This window comes from Schistocerca americana, chromosome 7 (assembly GCF_021461395.2).
Source record: "Schistocerca americana isolate TAMUIC-IGC-003095 chromosome 7, iqSchAmer2.1, whole genome shotgun sequence".
NCBI classification, from domain to species: Eukaryota; Metazoa; Arthropoda; class Insecta; order Orthoptera; family Acrididae; genus Schistocerca; species Schistocerca americana.
In genome coordinates, this window is record NC_060125.1 from 595597339 (window position 1) to 595623195 (window position 25857).

The 25857-nt window shown below is 38.0% G+C and overlaps 1 protein-coding gene across 1 annotated transcript in view; it reads right to left on the reverse strand.

The window, feature by feature from the left end:
- Nucleotides 1–25857, reverse strand: part of LOC124622200 (coatomer subunit beta) — a 110629-nt gene that overhangs the window by 33220 nt on the left and 51552 nt on the right. The window contains exons 7-11 of the mRNA XM_047147850.1: nt 21731–21923; nt 17410–17558; nt 15486–15626; nt 15270–15404; nt 9901–10040 (exon numbers count right to left, since the gene is read on the reverse strand). Of these exons, the coding sequence (XP_047003806.1) occupies nt 9901–10040; nt 15270–15404; nt 15486–15626; nt 17410–17558; nt 21731–21923 (758 nt within the window). The remainder of the gene's footprint in view (nt 1–9900; nt 10041–15269; nt 15405–15485; nt 15627–17409; nt 17559–21730; nt 21924–25857) is intronic.

The window sequence follows — 25857 nt, forward strand, 5'->3', positions numbered from 1 at the left end:
TTAAGATGGTATGGGCATGTTAAGAGGATGCATGGGCAGAGACTCCCCAAAATTATGGAAGAACTAAAGATGGATGGGAAAAGACCTAGAGGGCGCCCAAGAACACAGTGGAAAATGGGAGTGAGAATATCTGTTGAAAGGAGAGGTGTGACCTGGCAGCAAGTGGAGGAAGAAAAGTGGTGGGAGGACCGAGCCAAATAGAGAGGACTCGTTAGCACCCAGACCCGGCAGTAGCTGGAGCGGGATTCGGATATAGATAGATAGATAGGTCTACTGCACTTGTTGAGAAACTCATGGATGGAGTAGAAGGAGTTGGCCACCAAAAATTCTTTTAAATTATGTTTAAATTGTGCCTTGTCTGAAACTAAACTCTTAATGGTTGCTGGTAACTTATTGAAAATATGATTTGCTGAATACTGGACTCCTTTCTGGGCAAGAGTAAGTGATTTTAAACCTCTATGTATATTGTTCTTATTCCTAGTATTGATACTGTGTACTAAGCAGTTAGTTGGAAAAAGAGATGTATTATTTACAACAAACTTCATTAACGAATAAATATACCGAGAAGCTGTGGTTAATATGCCCAATTCTTTGAATAGGTTTCGACATGATGTTCTTGGATTTACACTACCCATTACTCTTATTATACACTTCTGTACTCTAAAAATTTTTTCTCTGTTTGTGGAGTTACCCCAAAATATGATACCATATGACATAATGGAGTGAAAATAAGCAAAATATGCCAGTTTTTTTATATTTATATCTCCTATGTCTGACATCATTCGCATTGCAAACACAGACTTGTTTAGGCGCTTTATCAGTTCATTAGTATGTTGCTCCCAACTGAATTTATTATCAAGTTGTAATCCCAAGAATTTTACACTCTCAACTTCTCCTATTTCCATGTCATCATATTTTATACACACACCCCAGAAGGAAATCTCTTGGAAGTTCTGAACTGCATATAGGGGGTCTTTTCAAAGTTTAACGACAGTGAATTGGCTATGAACCACTTACTAATGTCAGTAAAAATTTGATTAGCTGCCCTTTCTAAATTTATATTTGATTTACTATTTATTGCAATGTTTGTATCATCTGCAAATAAGACAAACTTGGCGTCTGGTAATATAACAGATGATAGGTCATTAATATACACAAGAAACAGTAGTGGACCTAGTATGGAACCTTGGGGAACACCACATGTAATTTCTTCCCAGTCAGATGATGCCTGATTGCCTACTGCTGAAGTGTTATGTAATGACACCCTTTGTTTTCTATTAGTAAGATATGATTGAACCCACTTTGCAGCACTACCAGTGACGCCATAACATTTTAATTTACTTAAAAGAATGCTGTGATTCACACAGTCAAACACCTTTGACAGGTCACAGAATATGCCAGTTGCCTCTAGTTTGTTGTCCAATGAATTAAGGAATACCACAGGAGAAATGGACAACTCTAAAAAGGGCAATCGCAGACGTTGGACACACAAAAACAGGCAAAGGAAGGTAACTACTACAAAACCTTGTGTACCAAAAGAATTACTTCAATTCATTGACAAAAGAAGGAAGTACAAAAATGTTCATGGAAAGACAGAAACACAGAAATATAAATCCCTTTGGAGTGAAAGAAAAAGGAAATGCAGGGCAGCCAAGACACGAAAAAAAAAAAAAACTTCCAGTGAAATTAAAAGCACTGGTGCTGACATTAAGAATGCAATGGGAATTACGCTGATAAATGCAGAGGTGAAAGTGGGTAGGTGAAAAGAATACACTAGAGACCTCTATCAGGGGGAGGAACCGTTTAATGACATGACAAGAAAAAAGTGGAGTGATATCAAAGACACAGGAGATCCAATATTAGAATCAGAATTTAAAAGAATTCTGGGAGACTTGAGATCAAATAAAGCAGAAGAGATAGATAATATTCCATTGAAATTTCTAAAATCCTTGGGGGAAGTGGCAACCAAATGAGTATTCAAGTTGGTGTGTAGAACTCATGAGACTGGCAACGAACCATCAGACTTTCAGAAAAATATCACCCACACAATTCCAAAGCAAGAGCAGATAAGTGTGAGAACTATCGCACTAACAGCTTTTCAGAGCATGCATCCAAGCTGCCGATAAAAACAATATACAGAAGAATGGAAAAGAAAATTGAGGCTCTGTTAGATAATGATCAGTAGGCTTTAAGAAAGGTGGTGGCAACAGAGAGCCAGTTCTGACATTGTGCTGGACAATGCAAGCAAGACTACAGACAAATCAAGACACACTCATTGGATTTGTTGACTTAGAAAATGTGTTTAGTATAAAATGGTGTGAGATGTTCGAAACTCTGAGCTAACAGAAGTAAGCTTTAAGATAAGATGGGTAATATACAATATGTATAATAACTATGATAAGACTGGAAGACCAAGAACAAACTGCTGAGATTTAAAAAGGGTGTAATACAGGGATGCAGTTTTTCATCCCTACTATTCAGCCTCAACATCGAAGAAGCAACAACAGAAATAAAAGGTTCAAGAGTGGGATTAAAATTCAAGGTGAAAGAATGTCAATGATAATATTTGATGATGCCATTGCCATTATCAGTGAAAGTGAAGATGAATTACAGGATCTGTTGAATGTAATGAACAGTAAAATGAGTACAGAATATGCACTGACAGTAAACTAGAAAAACAACAAGAGCCACGAGAAACAGAAGAAATGTGAATGGCAAGGAACTTGTTGAAACTGATGATGACAAAGTAGATGAAATTAAGGAAGCCTGCTGCCTTGGGAAGGAAATAACCTAACACGGGTGAACCAAGACAGACAAAACAAGCAGGTCAGCAAAGGGAAAGAAAGTCTGCCGGTATCAAACACAGGCCTTAATCTGAGGAAGAAATTTCTAAGAATGTACATTTGGATCACAGCATTGTATGGTAGGGTATCATGGATTGTGGGAAAACCAGAACACGAGATAATTAAAGCATCTGAAATCTGATGCTACATAAGAATGGTGGATATTAGGTGGACTGAAAAGATAAGGAACGAGGAGGTCCTCCACAGAATTGACGGAGAAAGGGGAGGGGGAGGAGGAGGGGGAGGGGGAGGGGGATGGGGAGGGGGAGGGGGAGGGGGAGAGGGAGACGGAGACGGAGAGGGAGAGGGAGCAGGGGGTGGGGGCGGAGGACATTACACACCGCAGACGGCTCATGAATGTCATCAGCATGGCCTATGCATTACACGGTGTGGGCAGGCATTATGCACAACGGTCAAACACGGCTGCATATTTTTGTGTGAGGTACTGTTACAGCACAGTGCTATTGCAGGGAGATTATTCTGGATCATGTCCATTTGTTTAGGGGTGCAGTAGGTCCCGACTTTCTGTTTATGAATGACAATGACCGCCCCCATAGTAACGCTGAGGTGTCGGACACACTAGAAAGTGAAGATACTGAACTTATGGAATGGCCTATTTACTCTCTGGACCTGAACCCTATAGAGCATGCCTGGGATGTTCTTGGCAGATGTCTTTCTCACTGAACCCTCCCATAGCCATGCAAGAAATGAACACCAGCTTGAAACAGCAGTGGGACAATATCCCGCAAAGACTCCTCAAAAATTTGGCAGCCAGTATGAACAACAGGTGCAAAATGTGGGGACTAATGACCTCAGAAGTTGAGTCCCACAGTGCTCAGAGCCATTTGAACCATTTTGCAAAATGTGCATTAGGGCCAAAGAGTGGCATATTCCTTACTGAGGGTCAGATATCAACCTTTATGTTGGGAATGTGAACAGTGCAAACATGAAAGTTTTTTTACGTCTGTTATCTTGCTTTTCCATGTGGTGAAATCTGTACCATTTTTCATTATAATTATACCACACCACCTCTATTATATATGTCATCCTACATTGCTTGTGATTATTCCTGTCAAATCATGTCTCTGTTCCTTAGCAAATGTCAGAATATGCAGAGCACATTTTTTCCTCCATTGAGGTTGGTGACAAGTTGTCTGGAGTCCTGGCAAAGCTTGATAATGGGTTGTGTGTAAACAGCATATTAATTGCAAACTGTAAGCGAATTACATTTTATAACGATAAGAATATAATAGAAGGAAACATTCCATGTGGGAAAAATATATTTAAAAATAAAGATGTTGTAACTTACCAAACGAAAGCGTTGGTATGTTGATAGGAGACAATAAAAAACACACAAACACACACACAAATTTCAAGCTTTCGCAACCCACGGTTGCTTCATCAGGATAGAGGGAAGGAAAGGGAAAGACGAAAGGATGTGGGCTTTAAGGGAGAGGGTAAGGAGTTATTCCAATCCTGGGAGCGGAAATACTTACCTTAGGGGGAAAAAGGGGCAGGTATGCACTCGCATGCACACACACACACACACACACACACACACACACACACACACACAGACACAGACACGTCGTTTTTGGAAACCCAGAATCTACTCTGTAGGAATCAACATGGATTCCGGAAACAGCGATCGTGTGAGACCCAACTCGCTTTATTTGTTCATGAGACCCAGAAAATATTAGATACAGGCTCCCAGGTAGATGCTATTTTCCTTGACTTCCGGAAGGCATTCGATACAGTTCCGCACTGTCACCTGATAAACAAAGTAAGAGCCTACGGAATATCAGACCAGCTGTGTGGCTGGATTGAAGAGTTTTTAGCAAACAGAACACAGCATGTTGTTATCAATGGAGAGACGTCCACAGACGTTAAAGTAACCTCTGGCGTGCCACAGGGGAGTGTTATGGGACCATTGCTTTTCACAATATATATAAATGACCTAGTAGATAGTGTCGGAAGTTCCATGCGGCTTTTTGCAGATGATGCTGTAGTATACAGAGAAGTTGCAGCATTAGAAAATTGTAGCGAAATGCAGGAAGATCTGCAGCGGATAGGCACTTGGTGCAGGGAGTGGCAACTGACCCTTAACATAGACAAACGTAATGTATTGCGAATACATAGAAAGAAGGACCCTTTATTGTATGATTATATGATAGCGGAACAAACACTGGTAGCAGTTACTTCTGTAAAATATCTGGGAGTATGCATGCGGAACGATTTGAAGTGGAATGATCATATAAAATTAATTGTTGGTAAGGCGGGTACCAGGTTGAGATTCATTGGGAGAGTCCTTAGAAAATGTAGTCCATCAACAAAGGAGGTGGTTTACAAAACACTCGTTCGACCTATACTTGAGTATTGCTCAACAGTGTGGGATCTGTACCAGATCGGGTTGACGGAGGAGATAGAGAAGATTCAAAGAAGAGCGGCGCGTTTCGTCACAGGGTTATTTGGTAACCGTGATAGAGTTACGGAGATGTTAAGCAAACTCAAGTGGCAGACTCTGCAAGAGAGGCGCTCTGCATCGCGGTGTAGCTTGCTGTCCAGGTTTCGAGAGGTTGCGTTTCTGGATGAGGTATCGAATATATTGCTTCCCCCTACTTATACCTCCCGAGGAGATCATGAATGTAAAATTAGAGAGATTTGAGCGCACACGGAGAATTTCAGACAGTCGTTCTTCCCGCGAACCAAACGCGACTGGAACAGAAAAGGGAGGTAATGACAGTGGCACGTAAAGTGCCCTCCGCCACACACCGTTGGGTGGCTTGCGGAGTATAAATGTAGATGTAGATGTAGACACACACACACACACATATATATGGGATGTGTGTGTGCGTGTGTGCGTGTGTGCGTGCGTGCGTGCGTGCGTGCGTGTGTGTGTGTGTGTGTGTGTGTGCGCGCGAGTGTGAGTGCATACCTGTCCCTTTTTCCCCCTAAGGTAAGTCTTTCCGCTCCCGGGATTGGAATGACTCCTTACCCTCTCTCTTAAAGCCCACATCCTTTCGTCTTTCCCTCTCCTTCCCTCTTTCCTGATGAAGCAATTGTGGGTTGCGAAAGCTTAAAATTTGTGTGTGTGTTTGTGTGTTTTTTATTGTCTCCTATCAACATACCAACGCTTTCGTTTGGTAAGTTACAGCATCTTTATTTTTAGATATATTACATTTTATAACGGTGCACTGGCAACAGCGGACAGTTCATGTATAACAATGAGAGCAATGCAGGAACTAAGGTTCAGGGTATACAGTATCTATCAGAAAGTAATTTCAATGAGACTACAGTACACAATTTTGCACTCTGCAAATATCTTGAACTCAAAGTTTGGGTCAGTTCTAGTGTAAGATTCCACCCATCAGCTTTCAGCAACGACTTCATATGTAAGGCAAAAGACGCGACATAGAAGCGATGTTTGAAAGCAACTGATCATATTCTTAAACAAATGAATGTAACATACAATAAAACATAGACCATTGTTATATATGGTCTACGCAATACAATTAAAATCACAGCTCATGTGATTAGTTACTTAGCCACAAATTATATCGAAAAGATTTGGAGGTAATGAAAATAAATAAGAATAGAAAAATAGAAATATACACATCTGAAGTAAATATCATTGCAATTTATGTGAGTGAGAAAATTACAGACAATTTTTAAATACATCAGAGTATAGCACATGGTGAAGATGTAATATTACGAAATAGCGTTTTAATGATGACTATTGAATCTAACGGGGCTATCGCGGTAAAGTGGTGGGTTTTGGCAAGCAGAAACTAAAATGGTAAAATGAAATAAATAGTTAGAAAAGCCTGTACACAAATAACGAAAATTCACAAAAAAATAACAAAGACTGCAATCGGTAACTACAATTAAGTTATATAGGTCAGTCCTAAATACCAATTTCAACCATGGTTCATTATTTAGATCATTTTTTCAGCAGGTGTTTGGACTAATAATAGGATTTCTGTATTTATAATTGCTCTTTGAACTCTGTGACAAAGAAACAAATACTGGAATTGGTAACTAGAACAAGCTATATCAGTTAGTTCTAGTTATCAATTCCAACCATTCCACAGTTCATTACTTAGACCATTTTTGGAACAAGTGTGTGCACTACAGTGTTACAGGATTTCTATGTTTAGTATTATTCTCTTCACTACCAAGAAAAAGAAAAAATATCTTGGAGTCGGTTCCTACAATACTTGTTACTTTTTCGCAGGAGTTCACAGATCAATAAGAACTCTAGCAATCCTACACACGTACTGCAGACATGTCCAAAATTATGAACCATTGAACGGCTGGAATTGGCAACTAGAATTGACAACATGTACAGGTCAATTCTAGTTACTGATTCCAACGATAGCATGGTTCATTATTTAGATCATTTTTGCAGTATGTGCACTGAAATGTAATAGGATTTCTGCATTTGCAGTTGCTTCCTGAATTGCTGTTAAAAAGTAATTAATAGTGCAATTGCTAAATAGAATTAACGTATATGTAGGTCAAGTCTAGTTACCAACTCCAATATTAGTTACTTTCTAGTGAATTCTCGTTATTTGTGTACTGGCTTTTTTTAAGGATTTCTGTGTTGGTTTTTCCATGTTTCATTCTACTGTTTTATATAGGTTACAATTTGTTTCTTTTTCCCCACTGTTGTTTTAAATTTTAGTTTCTCCCTGCCCAAACCCCTCACTTTCCCGCGATAGCCTCCATAGATTCAATTATTATTATTTCTTTCCTTTCTCAGACGTTATGTCTGGTTAAAAATGGAAAGTGACACGGACCTTGATCAAGCGTGACTTCCTTTTAACTTTATGGTATATGTTACACTGCATTTAGGAACTTTTGGGTAATTGAACATGTATCAACAATTACAGATTTCTGTAGTTGTATATATACGTTTGGATGTAGTTGTATTGCGTTGATGTACTGGTGGATATTGTGTGGTATGACTCCAATTATTAACCTTATTTTATAATATTACTACTTCACCATGTACTATATTCTTATGGAATGTAAAGCTTCTCCGAGGTACCCTTACTCACATAAATTAAGACAGTAATTTATTTCACACATATATACTTCTATTTTGCTATGTTCTTATTTATTTCTGCGAACTCCAATTCATTTCGACATAATTTGTGGCTAAGTTAATAATCACATGAATTGTGATTGTTAATTTCATTGTATGCTACATTCCTTTGTTTACAAATATCATCTGCAGCATCCGTGCCTCTAGTATGACGTCATTCCTCAACGCTGACGAGTGGAATCGGGCACTAGAGTTTACCCCAAAGTTTTATGTGAGAATGGCCATTTTGTTTTTCTTGGAAAATGCAGTTTTTGCCTTTCAAATTGCATTTACATGGAAAGGTTTTTTTATGAACAGTTAATGATGATAATGATCACACCAAGGTTTTACAGCAACTAAGCACTCTAATTGCAAGAATATAAAAGTATATCTGTTTTCCCAAATCATCATTAATAAATCAAGAAGAGATGCAGTAAGAAATGTCCTGGCAGCAGATAAAGATGTAAGAGTACAGGAGAGAATGCACTGGATAGTAGAAGTAATGAACTATTGACAAGTGCACAAAAAAGAATGTGCCTGTCAATGATTAACACTTCTACAATTCAACTCAGTGAGTTGTCTCCTTTAAAGTATTTAAATGCACACATTTGTGTACTCCAGTTCATTAAAGTATTCACCTGAAAGCTAGTGAACTTTTCATTCTTTTTTGTGTGCCTGTTGATGGCTCAATGCTTGGACTACTCAGTGAGTTATGTTCTTGAGTCATAAATTATTTACGCAGATGAAGAAGACATGTATTTGTGGCCTCCATAGCAGCAGTGCTGCTAAACTCCAATAAAATCATCTTCCTACGGGAACTGATAGTAACAAAGGTTGACAGATTATGTTACATACCAAAAACAAGTCTCAACCTAAAGGAATAATGTAGTTTCAAAACATATTTTCAGTGTATCTTTTATGCCAGATATGTTAGTGCAGCTGCATAAATTGACTTACCAAGATGCCACTGTAGAAAACCACTAATCGCAGTTTGTACCTTCTCTCTTGTCAATACAAGACTTATCTGTCACTTATCACTTCTTTCACCTATGTCAAGGTTTAGCGATTTGAGGAAAGCTGAGTTGCAGCATGATCCATGATACATGCTGAACTGTAGATCGTCTTATACCTGGCTGCATGAGACAGTGCAAAAGTCAGAGGAGGGCAACAATGTACTACATCCAACAGGGCCATGATTAGTAAAGCACTGTGGTGTTCAAAACAATATTCTGGTTGATGACTGCTTTACTTTTTTACTTCTCTTCAAATTGCATCAGTGCACCTTGATGTCCCAAAAGATTAACACGACTCTCTCATAAATTGTCATTGCCTTGAATTTTCTCTTCAAATTTGGGTGCTTCCACTATTAACTGTCCCTACTTTCCAGTCCTTCATGACAGTGTCATCAACAATGATGTATGTTATGGCATGGAGTCACTAGCTGATCTGCTGTTTCACTGTCTCATTCACAGGCACACTTGTCTTCTACTCTGATTCCACCATTCAGTGCTAACAAAACCTCTATCACAAAATCTCTAGTACTTCCTTAATTTTTCAAATTCTTCATACACTATCTGTTTACTTAAATAATTGTCTCCATGCTGCACTTTCATTCTGATGTAAATTTTGGATGATATATGTTCTGGCCCCCAAAAACAAACAGCATTTTTATATGGTGCACATTATTTGATCATGAGATTTTTCTGGCAAACTGTTAATGGACTATTGTTTTTTATACACTATTTCATTTCTACAGAATATATAATAAAGTTTATGCTATTTAATGCCTTAAAAATTCATGTGTTGATCACGGACGCTTCTCTTATTTAGTATAATTCTCTCTTTCTCCTATAAGAGCTCGAGTCTAATTTATGTGGACAATATACATAAACTATCAAGAACAGTTCTCTCCAGCAGACATATATAATTTAACTGTTGGATCAGTATTATCAGTAAACAAAGGACATTTACCTTGCAGTGTTAAATGCTGATTGTGTAGCATATGTGCCATCGGGTGTCACAAGCTTCTGAACAGGCACTTGAGCCTGCATTGTTTCATCATCCACCTTCTCACCAGCTGCCCTGCGCAATTCATCCTCCACAATCGGGATCTAGGAGATGAATGAGGTAAATGATTAACTCTCAACAACCAACATACTAATTCTGCAGTAAAAAGTTCTTCACGTTATGGGGCAACTTGGATCTTTGGAGGAGAACGGTAATTTCAATACCTAAATAACCTAAAGAATTATTAGTCTTGGTCACATATTGATTTACCTGAAAAGATAACATAAGCCTGTCCTTATACGGTGAGACTTGTGCTGCCAACGCCGACATCCTCGCAGTCTACCAACATCAACACTAGCTGGAGGTTCTCAGCATAGTGTAAACCAGTGGTGGTTGTAGCATTCGAGTACAAGAGCACGTGAACACACTAACTTTTCACACCTTGAGGATTTATTGGTTATTTTTCTTTGGATGCTGTTAAATGTAATGTAGATGCAGTATCTGAAATACATGGCACTAAATCTACTGCACTGTGCTACACTGCTCCTCTACACTCGGTGAAACTTGGCATCATGGTCACGAGCACACCTTCATTTGTGCACATTTTACAGATGTTCTACACACACGCAACTGACGTGACGTAATTGCCTTATGGGCCAAAAACAAACACATTTGATAAACAATGTGCACGATTCACGGCGTGCACTGCTAGCCCTTACCACTCAACTACGAGGGGGGATCAAATATAAACGGGATTTTTGTCCCTGAACATCCCTGTGCTTCTGCTATGCTTCGCTCACAATGTATAAGTAAAACAAGTGCACCCCTCCATTGCGCAATGCATAATTATCAAATTTCTTGCTCGTGAAGGAGTTACTGCGGCAGAACTTTGCCCAAGATTGATTGAATAGTTTGGTGACAAAACATTATCAAGGATGTGTGTTTTTTCCCAGCATAAAAAGTTCAAGGAAGGAAAAGAACATGTGTAAAATCAGCAACACGATCGCCATCCTTGTACCAGCATTACAGACAAAAACATTTGTGCAGTTAAAGACATTATTGATGACTATCGACGGACGAGAGTATCAGAAATTGCACAAAAAGTCTAAGTCAGTTATGAGAGCTGTCAAGCAATCATCAAAAATGACCTACAGTTCCGTAAAGTGTTTTCCAGATGGATCCCTAAACTTTTGACCAAAAATCTGAAATTGAGACATTTGGAGGTCTGTCAGAGGCTTACAGCAAGGTTTGCGGAAGAAGGTGATGCATTTTTTGAGTCAGATCGTCACCTGCGACGAAACATGGGTTCACCATTACCCTCCAGAATCCAAACAAGCCAGTAAGGAGTGGCAGAGGAGAAACAGGAGGCCACACCAGTGAAAGCCAAGACTCGACTATCGGCTGGCAAGGTTCTTTCAAGCATTTTTTTCGATCAGTGAGGCATTTTGCTAATTGATTTTTTGCATGAGTGATGCACAATCAAAGCTGCTTACTACTGCAAACTGTTGAACAAGGCTAGAGTTGTATATCGCCGCAAAAGACGAGACCAATCGATTCAACAGGTCAACCTCATCCATGGCAATGTGTGACCCCATACTGCAGCTCTGTCTGTCTTCAAGCTACAAGAAATGCACTGGAGTACACTCTCATTACAGCCCGGGCTTATTGCCCTGCGATTTCCATTTATTTGGACTGCTTACAGAAGCTCTAGGAGGGCGACGATTTGAAGATGACAAGAGTGTGGAAGACTGTGTGCAACTGGCTGGTGACACGGCCCAGTTCTTTTTATGATGAGGGTGTCAAAAAGCTACCCACATGCTGGAACAAATGCATTTCCAAAGCTGAAGAATATGCGGAAAAATAAATAATAATTGCCTTAAGTTTTTCAATAAATGAATTTAAATACAAAATAAAATCCCGTTTATATTTGATCTGCCCTCGTACCAGTTTACGTCAATGCCATCAGGAGGTAGCACACTGCAGCAGACTTATCTACGTTTGCTTGGCATAAATCCTGCTGGATGGTGGCACAGTCCACAGATATGCCAATTCACTCACCATATAGTACAATTACATTGGACATCAATGTAAGTTATAGTTATACTGATAGAAAAATCTATTTTGTGGGATTTTGAATGAAATGTAGTATAATACTAAGTTTTGGATTTTCTCATACAGTAATACATTTGAGGCACCGAAAACCATAAAGAACATCATTGTCGAGTGGGAGACTGTAGCATTTATTCATGCTTCTGACGTCTGTTGATCTTATGGTGGGTCAGGCTTCTCCCTAATGTAGGCCCACATTGCACATATATACGAACATTCACAAAAAGCTTCTTATTGGTTTCTTTGATGTTCATTTAAATATTGGGGCGAAGATGATTTGCTTTTCGCCCTTATGGCTCTCAGTGCCTAATTTGTGTTCAAGAAAGTGACCTTGTTGGTAGATAGTAATACTTGACTTTAATAATTTCCACAAATGGCAGTATATTTAGAGTTTGTTGTCTACTGTGCGGGAATCAGCTTTCCTGTATAGTGTGAACATGAGGTCTGTTGAACCTGCATTAATTGCTAACAGAAAAGAAAAATAACCAGGAAAAGTTAGCCGCAAAGGAACTAGCGCCTCCCAGACCAGATCCGTTGCCTGAGAAAGTGATGAAATAAAATAAGTGAGACTACAAATGAAGATTTAACAATTAAGTGAATAATAATTTTAAGTAGTTGTGTGTGTGCAATGTACAAAATTGCCCGATTTTCAGCCCAGAAGTTAATCTGTTAACTAATACATGAATCAGGAATCTTATACATTTGTCTGAAAAAATAAAAAGCATGAAAACTCTCACTTATACAAAAATTCGAAATAGAGAGTTGCAAAAGCTTAAAACCGACAGATTGTTTGCGCAACTGCTTGTTCTATTTCTTTTGTGCTCACTGCATACTGATGGACTGCTCATCATGGACTGAGAAATACTGCTGATGTCACCTTGGTTAGACACCTCCTCGTCTTACCTAAGATTATACTTTCAGACACATTTTATATTTGTGCTACTGCTTTTAACATGTCAGTTTGGTTTTGTATGTATGAGAGATATCAGGAAAATTAGATTACAAGATTTTTTCCACAAACACAAATGCATAATTTCAATGAAACATACAGCAACAATTGCATAGGTATTACATCATTTTTCCACATAGCCCCCATTTACATCAACACGTTCTGTCAACTGTGGGATGAGTTTTTTAATACCTGCACCTCAGGTGTCTCCTGCTAACTTATTAAACCACTTCTCCACTTCAATTTTCATCTCCTCATCATTGGAAAACTCTTTTTTGATCATACATTCCTTCAATTTAGGAAAACAAAATGGTGCAAGACAGAGACTCAACTTTTGCGTTATGAGAGCGGAGTGCAGCCTAGTTTTGTCACCAAGGAGACAGACTCCCTTTGTCAGCATTGCAGGGCATTCATTCTGGATTGCACTGGGGAGCTTCTTGAGGGCCTCATAGTATTGCACAGAATTGATTGTTTCACCTCTCAGCAAAAATTCAACAAGCAGAATGTGTTTTCTGGTGCAGAAAGTGGCTGCCATGACTCTTTAAGCTGTCTGCTGAGTTTTAACTTTTTTGTTGCAGGGGAATGGGCATGTCACCACTGCACTGACTTACTTGTTCTCTGGAGTATGGTGGTAAACCACAGTTTCATCCCATCACTATGGAGTACAGAAAAGTCTCTCTGTCACTCGCAAAATGATCATGAAACTCTAGCATGGTCTTGCCTATGCTGATTTTGCATTCTGCATCTCCAAAAACCAATCGTGCACACAACTTGCGATATCCTAATTGATCACTCAAGATTTCATGAACAATGGTCCACAGTTCATCCAGGTCATCAATGGTCACACAGCAATCAGAATGAATATGCTCTTAAAGTTTTTGCACCAGTTCGTCGGTCGCAATGGACAGGCATCCAGGTCTCTCTTCATTGTGAATTTCCATTCCTCCGAAAGTGAAATTCTGTACCCATGTTGTAAGGTGTTGCCATGACATAACCTTCTCCCCATACACTAGCATGACTGTGATTAATTGTGACAGCACTCATGCCCTTGGCATTTGGGGAGTGTATCACAGCATGTACTTCACACATAATGGGAGATGGAATGACAGCATTCATCTGTAACAGCCAGCTCAATGAGAGTTGGGACACTACTGTACTGATGAATGTTACCACTCATTCATTTCAGTGCTTACTGCCATAAACAACAGTGGTACCAAGTGAAAAACTCAGTTTGTTGGTAGAGCCACAGGCCTCATAACCTTAGTCTCTGGGTATCACTACAAATTAAATTATACTCATCTGATATACTAAGAAATTTACCACTGCATGATAGTTTCTTATACTTAAACAATAGAAAGTCCAGGATGGAATAACAATATGGAAAGATAGATTGCTACTCATTACACTGATGATGCGTTCAGTCGCTGACAGGCATAATGAACCTATTTTTTTCTGATATTTAATCTAGTTTTAAAAATTGTTATATGTAACTGCCAAATGTATAAACCTTACATTTTGTTCCACTTTCTGAAATTTAGTTGTGTTTCATAAAATATTTGACTTAAAAATCTGTTTACCTTTCTTCCACTAATGACAACCATTGTAATTTTTTTTTCCTTAATTGAGAATCACTCACCTTCTACACAACTACATGTTCAGTTTACGACTACATATCTGGTGCATCACTGCTCTTTTTAAGGTAGTTAACTTATTGATTTTCCTTATATGCTCTGTTGATGTTTCATAAGTTCTGAAATACCTAAGTTTATATTTTCCTCTTATAGATCTGACGATGGCTATGCAGCTGAGGCCAGTTATCAAATAAATAAAATGTAACCAACATAAAGAACTCTTCAATTTTATAAGTAGGAGTTCCTGTGAAAGAGGTTGACTTTTCAGTTCAAAAGCCTCCACACCCCTTTTCACCATCTTACATAACCCAATGTTAACATGATCACAGTGGAAGGGAATATAGCATATTTCTGTTTTCCCGCATCTAGTGTCAGTACTCATCATGGAAATGCAATAGGATTCTGGTTTCATGATACAGATTTTAATGGTAAAACACATTGAGAATCTAAGACATTACTTAAAAAGTTTGTGAAAAATTCTAGTTACAGAATAAAATTAAAATTCAGACTGAACTGTAGTCACACATCACTTAGAAAAAAAAGTATCATACTCTTCATGTCACACAGTCCGTTTTTAGTTTCCCGTAAGTAGGAAGGAGGAACTATTATAACTATAATTGCAAATACTTCGAACATTATCTTACCTCTCCGAGAGTTTGTCGCACTTGGTTCATAACAGACTGAATGTCATCTGGTGTAGTTGCATATTCGCCAAGAATCCACAGTGCTGAACGGTGAACTTTCACTGACTTAATTGTTGGGAAAGCATCTAAAAGCCTCTGCAAGACAAAGTAAATGTTTCTACAATATATTACAGAAATGAGGAAATAGTACTGAAGGTAAATGATTTTTCATTGTACCTCAATGATCAATGGCCGAAGTCCTTCAAACTTCTGTATAGCTTCCCTCACAAACACGAGAACATCAGAGGCAGCAAGTTCATTAGTGTCTGACAAGAATTCAATCAAAACTGGGATGACAGTAGCTGCTACATCTGGAAACTAAATGAGAAATATTTAAATGTATATTTCTCATTCACACTGGAGACATCAATATACTGCACTGAGTTAAGTAGGTCACAAGCCTTTTGGTGTAACATTAGTCTACAAATATCTTGGATCTATAGTACCCAGGACACGCATGTATCAACAAACTTTCAATTTAAAGTGAGGGATATGAAGAAAGTGATCAAATACCCAGGTATATTGGTAAGACATGTTATTTTGACAGGAAAAATATGAGACTGAGTAAAGAGGTTACAAGGAATAGATGTTATCAAGAATAGAGGGGCAATTAAATAGAACAATAAAACCACAAGCCAATAATACTTAGAGAATTATGATGGTAATAATTTACTGATGCCACAGGAAATCAAGTTATGGTGTAGAAGCAAACAATAATACACTGACCTGGTAGGGCATCTGTACATTCCTCTAATTAAATTACACAAATGACATGAACTATTCATCTAAGATGGATTTTTCATCTAAAATTAGTAGTCATACTGAGCATTTAACATTTCCATTTGTGAAATGTATTATTTTGTAATAATTACAGTTTTTAAGTGGCTGGGCAAATGGAACAATATAATGTCATTTCCACTTGAAGACACAGATTGCACCTAAGTGAATCCAGAGACCATGTTCTTCCATGGTACCAACACAGTCGCTACGACAGCCAATGGCGCACATAATATAAATAGGAAAAGCAAACTGCTCCTTGGTTTCTTGTATTGTCAGTACTAATTAGCACTGGTCAATTTGTATTGACATTGTCAAAACACCTACAACAGCTGAAGTAAGACTGACATTTCTTGTATGAAAATAAAGTTGTGGACTCTGGCTTGAGGACAAAGGATGGCAAGTTCATCAGACATGCAGCACATGCTCTGACTGGGGATGAAAACTGGCTCTGTCCTTTTCAAAGGAACCACCCTTGAATTGAAGGAAATCATGGAAAATCTAAATCTGAATGCCACAGTAAAATTTGAAGTACCATCCTGCAGAATGGGATTTCAATGCCTCCAACATAGCTCTGACTGTTTCACGCTGTACTACGAAATCATTAAATTTAAAGTCATGAATATTTTTGAAATCCTACACAGTGGAGAAAAACAAACTGATAATGTTAGAGCAACAGGGGATGGGGAATCAATCAAAACTTTACAGATAACCATAAGTGTGCACCATAGTACGGCTATGAACATAAAACGATAGCCAATCAGCGACGGGTGTACAGAAGGTTGGAGCATTTCTGGCAGCGCGGTTTCGTCTGACTACGCTGCTGCTGTGTTACTGTGGCTGGCATTACCCGCTGCACTTACTATGTGCTGTTGGAGGCAGGAACTTCAAGCATTTGCTGTAAATAATGTTAATCAAAACTGAGTGTTTTAAATTTTATTTGTTTGCTTTTTCAATAATCTCTTAGTTCACACTTAATAATCTACTGTAATTTTTAGAAAAAAAAGTTCATGCAAGCTCTTTATACATTAGCTAATAATGTTAATTTCAGTGCAAATCTTCAAAAGGAAACATGTTCTATTCTGCAGCAGTGGGGGAGCAGGGAGGGGGGGGGGGGGCGGATACCAAAAATATTTCTTTAGAATCACATAATATTAACCACTCTTCATATCAGTTCAGTTCACAAACTAATTAAACCTCCTTGTCTTCCTTTTCTCAGTTTGTTTCTGCTTTTGAAGAATTCCACTGAAATTAACATTTTAACATTTTCAGTTGTTTCCACTCATCAACCAATCTTTTATGAGTAGACACTAGTGTTGCATACCTTGATGCAGCAGGAATGAAGTGTGCGAACGAGAAGCTGTCTGTATTTTCCTGTGTCCTCATGCTCCACCACATTATGAGTTTTAGCTACTTCTTTTTTCAACACAAGCACCATTTCCTCAATGTTGCGAGATGAAACAAGGTCCATTGCTGCAAATTTGAAAATCAGTCAAGGACATACACATGCAATTAAATTACATGCATAGCAACAACTTATAATGGTGAGTTGCTTGATAAACATATCTACATTCTGATAATTACGGTATTATCAGAATTCTCAAGAAGTTTTAGTAAAGCGTGCATTTTCTCAACCTGTAACGTTTCCTCCTTTCTCTTAACTAAAGGTCTAGAGAAACTGCAATATAAGTCCCACATGCACACGAAATATATTCATTAACTATGCATTATCAATGATTATGAATATAAGAGTTTCACAGCATATAATTTTTCAACAATGAATGCAAAACGTCAATCTTCAAGTTTAAAGTTTGCATTCTAAAACACAAAACAAATATCATATGTGGTGACTTTAACAGAAATAAGCAAACCAGAACCAACATATTGCAAAAGATATTTTTGAATCTGTAAGATCTTTAAAATTGTATTGAATGAACTACTGCCCAGCTCATAGTAACGCTTCTCTAGAAAACATTATTATTTTTAACTTTTCAAGAGATGTGTAAAAACTAAGTAATGTGGGAGGTGTATGTCTTGTTGACCTTGATCTACTAGTTCTTTCAATCTGTTGTGAATGACATTCTCATTTAGAGATAGACATGCAAATTAGTACTGAGAAATGTACTGTATACGTTAAAGGTTAGAGAAAGGACAATATTAACATGTGGTAGATAAGGTGGCCCCTGGGTCAAAACTGGAGACATTTTTATTGCACTAAACTCTAGCTAATCCATCAGTCCATTGTCCAGACTCTCAGTAATCCCATCCACATCCAGCCTGAAGTTGCTCAAGTAGAAATGATGCATACAATAATGAATTATTGTGTGAAATTGTGGCTTGTACAGTTCAGTCTCACATCATCTAAAAGGAATCATATTATTTTAGACCTCAAGTGAAAACTCCAAGTTAGAGATAAGTTGAACTGATGTTCTTTACAGAAAGCCGTTGCTGCTGAGTATAGTGCTGGGCAAGAAACTATTTATGACAGAACACTAACCTAATGAAGAGATAATCAAAAGCGTACAGGAAAGTTATGACGGAAAGTGATGAAGAAAAGGATGTAGGAGGAGAGACAATGATGATATCTCACGCAGATGGTGCTGAAGCTGCAAATATCTTCTTGGAGTACATTATCCACCAACCAGTAACAGGCAGTACTGTTGTAACGCTTGTAAAGTAGTTGTGTGATACAGTATGCTGCTGCCACATATCATCTTTGAGTCAACTAAAAATTTGGGACATTTCATAGTGAGTGATATTACTCTATAGAAACACACTCAAGGACTAAATTTTCTACAAATGTGTCTTTGGATTTCATAAAGAATAATCCATATGTGTTAACATTAAATTTTAGACACACTAAACAATCTGCCATTTCCGCTAATGCGACAGCCATATGTGCTAGGAATGGCCAGATTAGTAAGAGTCTATTGTATTTAAATTTCACAAAAAGACAGTATTTTTCGTCTATAGTCTTTCCTCCTCTAAAGTGACAATTCTACTGTAATCTTCAGTCCGAAGACTGCTCTCTGAATAACTAATGCAATCTACATCCTTCTGAATCTGCTTAATGCATTCATCTCTTAATCTCCCTCTACGATTTTTACCTTCCTCCCCCCCTCCCTCGAAAATTCCCTCCAATACTAAACTGGAGATCTCTTGATGTCCCAGAATGTGTCCTATCAACCAATCCCTTCCTTTAGCCAAGCTGTAACACAAAATTCTCGTCTCTCCATCTCAATTCAGTACCCCCTCATTAGTTGTACGATCTACTAACCCAATCTTCAGTATTCTTCCGTAGCATCATTGCAAAAGCCTCTATTCTCTTCTTGACTAAATTGTTTATTGCCATGTCTCAGTTACGCACATGGCTACACTCCAGGCAAATACCTTCAGGACAGACATCCTAACATTTAAAGCTATATTTGATGTTAACAAATTTCTCTTCTCCAAAAACATTTTTCATCTCATTGACAGTCTACATATGATATCCTCTCTACTTCAGCCACACGTATGAAATTCAAAATTACAAGAGTACTGCGTAAATTGTATTTTATTATTTATTGTAAACATTTATTAATTTATGTTCTTCTTTTTCAACACTTTAAAGAACACTTGCCCCAAATATCCAATTAAAAGAAGGAAAGAAGAAAGGAAAGTTAGTGTTTAAAATGCTGTCGACAATGAAGTCTTTAGAGATGGAGCGCAAGCTCTTATTAGGGAAGGATGGGCAAGAAAACTGGCAATGACCTTTCAAAGGAACCATTCTAGTATCTGTCTTTAGCAATTTTGGGAAATCGCAGAAAATTTAAATCTGGAAGGCTGGATGGAGATCTGAATCATTGTCCTCCCAATATGAGCCCTGTGTGTTAACCACTACACCACCTTGTTCGGTCCAATTAAACGAAGAAAGTGAAATGCCGTTCTTATGATATCCCTCACATTAGGGAGGAGATGCTCACCATATTTAAAATTTGTAAAAGCTTTTGTGAAGGTGGGGGTCAAGTGGAATAACATCATGTAGAGGGTCTACCTGAAGTGTAACAACACTACAAAGACGGACTTACTCTGTCTATAAGAGTAGCTTGTGAACAGTATACTGAAAGTGCTCCGAACAACTGCAGAGCAGCATCAGATTTCATTAAGTAAGTGCAGGCGTGCATGTGTGTGTGCCCCCCCTCCCCCTATCCACCCACCCCCACCACACAACCATACTGCATAAAGACACAACACTTAACCCATACGATTTCAGTGACTACTTTCTGAACTCAGTAACTGAACTGAGGTTCAAACTCAACGCAACACACACACACACACACACACACACACACACACACACACACACACACATGCAGCTGTCTTGCTTGGTGCAGAGTTGCCTGGGAAGTATGGTTTCTACTAGAACATTATCATACCCAGAGATGCGATAAAAGTTGTTTCCATGTTCTTTACTCCAAAGTATGGAATGTCATATCTATAATCACAAAAAATACATCTGACTTTTATAACAAATACTGTCATTTAATAAGTGCTTAGAATTTCCCCTAAGTCACTGAAAATTTCTGAGTTCAAACAAGTATACAAAACTGAGACAGCACCTCCCACAAAACTACTGACTTGATTCTATTATCTCACTATTCTCTAAAATTTTGACTCCCGTTTGTACCATCAACTGTACAACTACCCTGGAAAGCAAGCTCTTCTCTCCAGTAGTCAGTATGGTTTCCAATAGAGGAAGAATACTATCATCACTATCCTTGAAACTGTTAATTAAACAGTGACTGCATTTGAAAACAAAAGCACGGTGTCTCAAGTATTGTGTGATTAATGTGGCCTGTGACAGTGTCGTTTTTGGTATAGCTTTACTACCATAGGCTAAGTAACTCCTCATTAACTGTAACTGATTCACATTTAAGTAACAGTGAACAATTTATATCAGTTAAAAATGAGGCACTCTGCTGTGAGGGCAGTAAAGACAAGGGTACAGCAGGGCTCAGTTTTGGCATAATTTTTTTCGTTTTTGCTGTCAATGATTTGCCCAGTTAGTTGTATAAAAACAATAATTCTCAAGGAAACTATAACATTATGATATGGAAGAGCTGGCAAATACTTACCTTTAGGGCAAATGTCCATACTACATGACACACACACACACACACACACACACACACACACACACACACACACACAAAAGCACACACACTATCGTAGCTTTCGGAACTAGTAGTTCTTCCCTCAGGGATGAGAGGAGGTTGGATCAGGGAAGGTTAAAAACCAAGGGCAAGTCACTCAGACCTCAGATAGGCCCCACCACACTTTCATCTTTGTCTACCCTTGTCCTCACAACAGGTGCATCCCTCTCACCTATCCGAGAAAAGACCCAATAGTTACAAAGGCTAGAATAGTGCGCCTACTTTTCTTTGTGTCTACTGGCAGCACTGACATTTCTCCTAAAGTTAAGTACCGAGCTGAAACTATGTCGCAGAACTTTACTTTATGTAAGACCTCAATCATTTATTTGCTATGCAGATGATACAACACCACCCCACACTACCCCACAGTATCATCTTCGAGGGTAAAGGAGTGAATCTGGGACAGGAAAGAAAATTATTAAATCAGCGTCAGATGCAGCTATAAATACCAACCTAAGTTGAGTGTCTTCTTACGAACTTCAAGATCTGGACTTGAGAGAACACGTAGTATGTCCATCACAAGATCCTGAAGCACTCTTTCATGTGTTGGGTGCTCCTTCAGAGCTATGAGGCGATCCAATACAATTAGCTTCACATTATTGTCACTTTCTTTCACTATCAATTCAATGTAGCAAGATGCAGCAGCCTGTAAACATCAAGTTTTAAGAAATCATTATTTTTAAATGCAGTATATAAATTCCGAGTATCATAATGTCCAATTTATTCCTTCCAGTATGCAAAGTAGCCATATGAAAAGTAGTCATAAACAAAATACCATGCACTGTACTCTTGAAACGGGTGAATAGATAACTCCTGATCAGTGTATTGCACTAGCAATTGTGCAGAAAGGACAAGTAGGTACTTGTTTTTGTTGTACTTTAAATGGGCATTGGATGATTCATTTATGACAACAATTGCTACCTGGTAGAGCTTACAGGCAGTGTGCCATCACAAACAGTCGGGAACAAAGTACTGGAGATCTCGAGATGCTGTGTGTCATTTACTTCTGACACCATACAATGGCCAAGAGAGGCCTACACGGTATTGAGTGCAGTCAGAACAATGCCAGTGTGTCCATTGATGGTCAGGTGAATGACACAAAGCTGCAACTTTAGAGACCAGTACCTCTCCGACTATTGGAAGCATGGCATGGAAAACTATTGGCTATGACAATGTGACTGATTTGCTAATTACTGTAGGAAGGCTGAACTGACCTGTTGGATGAGACAATATGATTGATCTTGTAATTACTGAAGGAAGGCTGAGTGCTTGTCACTAAGTGCCAAGAATGTTTACCCATACCGTCATACTCTTCATGACCAGAGTACCAAATGACATGTTTCAGAACGATGATGCCAAGAACCCACTGTGCAGTTCAGGCAACAAATATTTTGAGGTATGTACAGATCGTTAACTGGCCTGTCCAGTGCCCTGATTTGTCACCCAGAGAGCATGTCTGGGAAATGATGGGAAGATGATTACTTACATACCAGCAATCTTAATAAACTGACACAGTATGTGTTCCAGAAAGAGCAATAAATACCTCGAAGTAACATTCAGAGGATGCTTGCTTCCATGTCACAATGAATATAAGACAGTATGTGTGTCTGTGATGAGGACGAATCATACTGATGATGATGGACACTAGTTCAAACTGAAATGAAAGTTACATAATTTAACACTCATAATGTGTTAACATCTCCAGAAAGTTTGATGAAGCTCTGTGTTGTAATACATTCTAATTATGTCAGTGAATAAAAAAACTAAATACGTTCGAAATGTGGTAAAAATTGCTCTTACAAACATTGTACCAGTTACAGTTTGTGTGCAGTCTACTATTGTGTCATGTCACCGCGATGTGCTGCAGGCTTAGATTGTCATTTCCGTGAACTAGAACTACAGAATAAAAATAAAATTAAAAAAAAAGTGAGGATGACATGGACATCTACACACTGTTCCTTGTTACAGACATTACTCTTGACAGTCTAATGTAGATAAAATTATGTCACGTGTGTTATTGCCAAACTTTATATAAACAGAGCGCACTTTCCTTGCTGTAGAGGTTATGACATTTATACACAAAATTTCACTGTGTTCAAACACATGCTACTTGAGTGCTATAGGGATAAGACTACAAATAGTCTTTGGAGTATGTGATTAAGGTATTGTACCCCAAATACAATACACTGAAATGATGGAATATATTCTCGCACAATGTTCAGTTCCATACTTCAGGAATAAAATGTTGGTGTTATACTGCCTAGTTTTCACACCTATGATGCGTACGTTAACATGTAATTTTACAAGGCTGTGAAGTTCTCATTTACTTCACTGATTAAAACAGTTTACCAGACAGTGAAATAAATGCAGGACCTTTGCTTTTCTGCAGAAAATGCCCTACCTAAATACCTTGCTACGCTAACATTCCATGGAGAATGAATGGCTTAGCCACAGCCTTGAGATTATTTCCACTACGAACTTAACATTGTCTAGATATGTGTACAATACAATAAACTATTTAGATCAAAAATAAAATGTATAGTCTGCTGCTAAAACAAGTATTATTTCAATCATTTTCTTGATGGGGGATATCACAGCTGTATATTTCTTAAAGAACACTTTGAATTTTTTTTCCACCTCAGCTGTTTTTTTGACAAATATTCAATTTATTATATCTTGCAAGACTGGCCAATTTTGACCTTACAGATCAAAGATACAAAAAGTATAAGTTTGGCTTACTTACATAAAAAACAGTAGTTTACAACAGACAGCCTAAAATTGTACTTACAGGTGTCAATGTGTTGTACAATTATCCTGACATAACGTACTGTATGTTATTATAAACATATTAAGATCAGAATTGTGGTTGGTTGGTTGTTTGGGGAATGAGACCAGACAGCGTGGTCATCGGTCGGTCTCATCGGATTGGTCATCGGTCTCATCGGATTAGGAAAGGATGTCGGCCGTGCTCTTTCAGAGGAACCATCCCGGCATATGCCTGGAGTGATTTAGGGAAATCACGGAAAACCTAAATCAGGATGGCCGGACGCGGGATAGAATTGTAAAATACTGAATCCAGAATGAGCAGTGTGCCAAGGCATCAATTGCGTCAGCAGAGTGTGGCGAAATCCAGAAAAAGGAGGGAATCTTTATTACATTTTGGATGCAAAATAATTACAAATATAGCTCCACCAGATGGTGCATCATTATTTCATTCACTTACATCTTATATTTGACATCTTTATAAATCTATGTTGGTCTTACTATCTCAACCTTCCCATTTTTTAAGGATGCTGACATTTAACGTAGTTTTCAGATGTCCATTATGCTCTATGTGCTTTTTATGCTATAAACAGTCCTACATTAATAAGTTAAATAACATATCTTCCAGATGTCCATTATGCTCTATGTGCTTTTTATGCTATAAACAGTCCTACATTAATAAGTTAAATAACATATCTTCCAATTTTTAATATTTAATATCATCACTTGTTTTTACCCTTGGTCTTGCCACTATAAGATGACCGAGTGCACCCCCCCCCCCCTTTTGTTTGCCACTGTTAGTATATTTTATGTTACACTACCTCACACCATGATTCAATATTAATTTCGCATAGTTTTGTTGTGTATTATATCATTATGTGAGAGTTACACTTGATCACTTTTGTTTGCTACAGCAAACATCTTTTGTTTATTTTTTTAAGATTTTACAATTTCTTCATTTATTGACAATCTTATGTTTTACCTTGCTTTAGTTTTTAATCAACCTATCACTGCACCCATTTTAGCCACAAGCAGTAAGGCTTTCTCAGACCATGACACGAGAATAAAACATTTTATTATATATAATAATTTTACCGTCATGTGAGTTTTACACCCTGTCACCCGTTTTTGTGTACCAAACTATCTCTGTTCACATTTTAAATATTGAGAATGTTATATTTTAGACTGTTTTTGGATATTTTAACTTAGGCCCATGATGCTAAATAATAAACTGATTAAAAAAATAAACAAAAAAATAAAGTATGTCTGTGTTTCATTAGGCAAGCAAGCCAGGTACTACAATAACTATTCAGACTGAGTGTACGCTATCATCAGTCATAAATGTTGCTTTCTAGCTAAACATCACTTGTCACATATCAGTAGTTATGTAGTCACAAGTTTATTTATAATGATGCACCATAATGCAGAGTTACATTTCAGGGTGTATACGCGGACAAAGAAAAAAAATTCCTGGATTTCTCCCGGATTTCCTGGTTAAAGATACATTTTCTCAGTACATTTTCTCTCGAAACTGTATAACTTATCCATCCTTAGAATGGTTATGGTTTTATACACGGGTGTAGAATTACTGGTGCTTTAGAAAACGAAACACAGGGGGAAAAAACGTTTTGGAAAGATCTTTGATGTGCAGTAACATGTACGCTGCATATTTTCGTATCACGAAAGTATAAATTCGAATTCCACCAAACAGCGCATGTTACTTTCCGAAGCATTGAAATTGAGATTGTGATGCGCTTTTGTAAGCCAGTCATAGCTCATGTCACGTGATTTTCACCAGCCGATGATACCAGGTATTC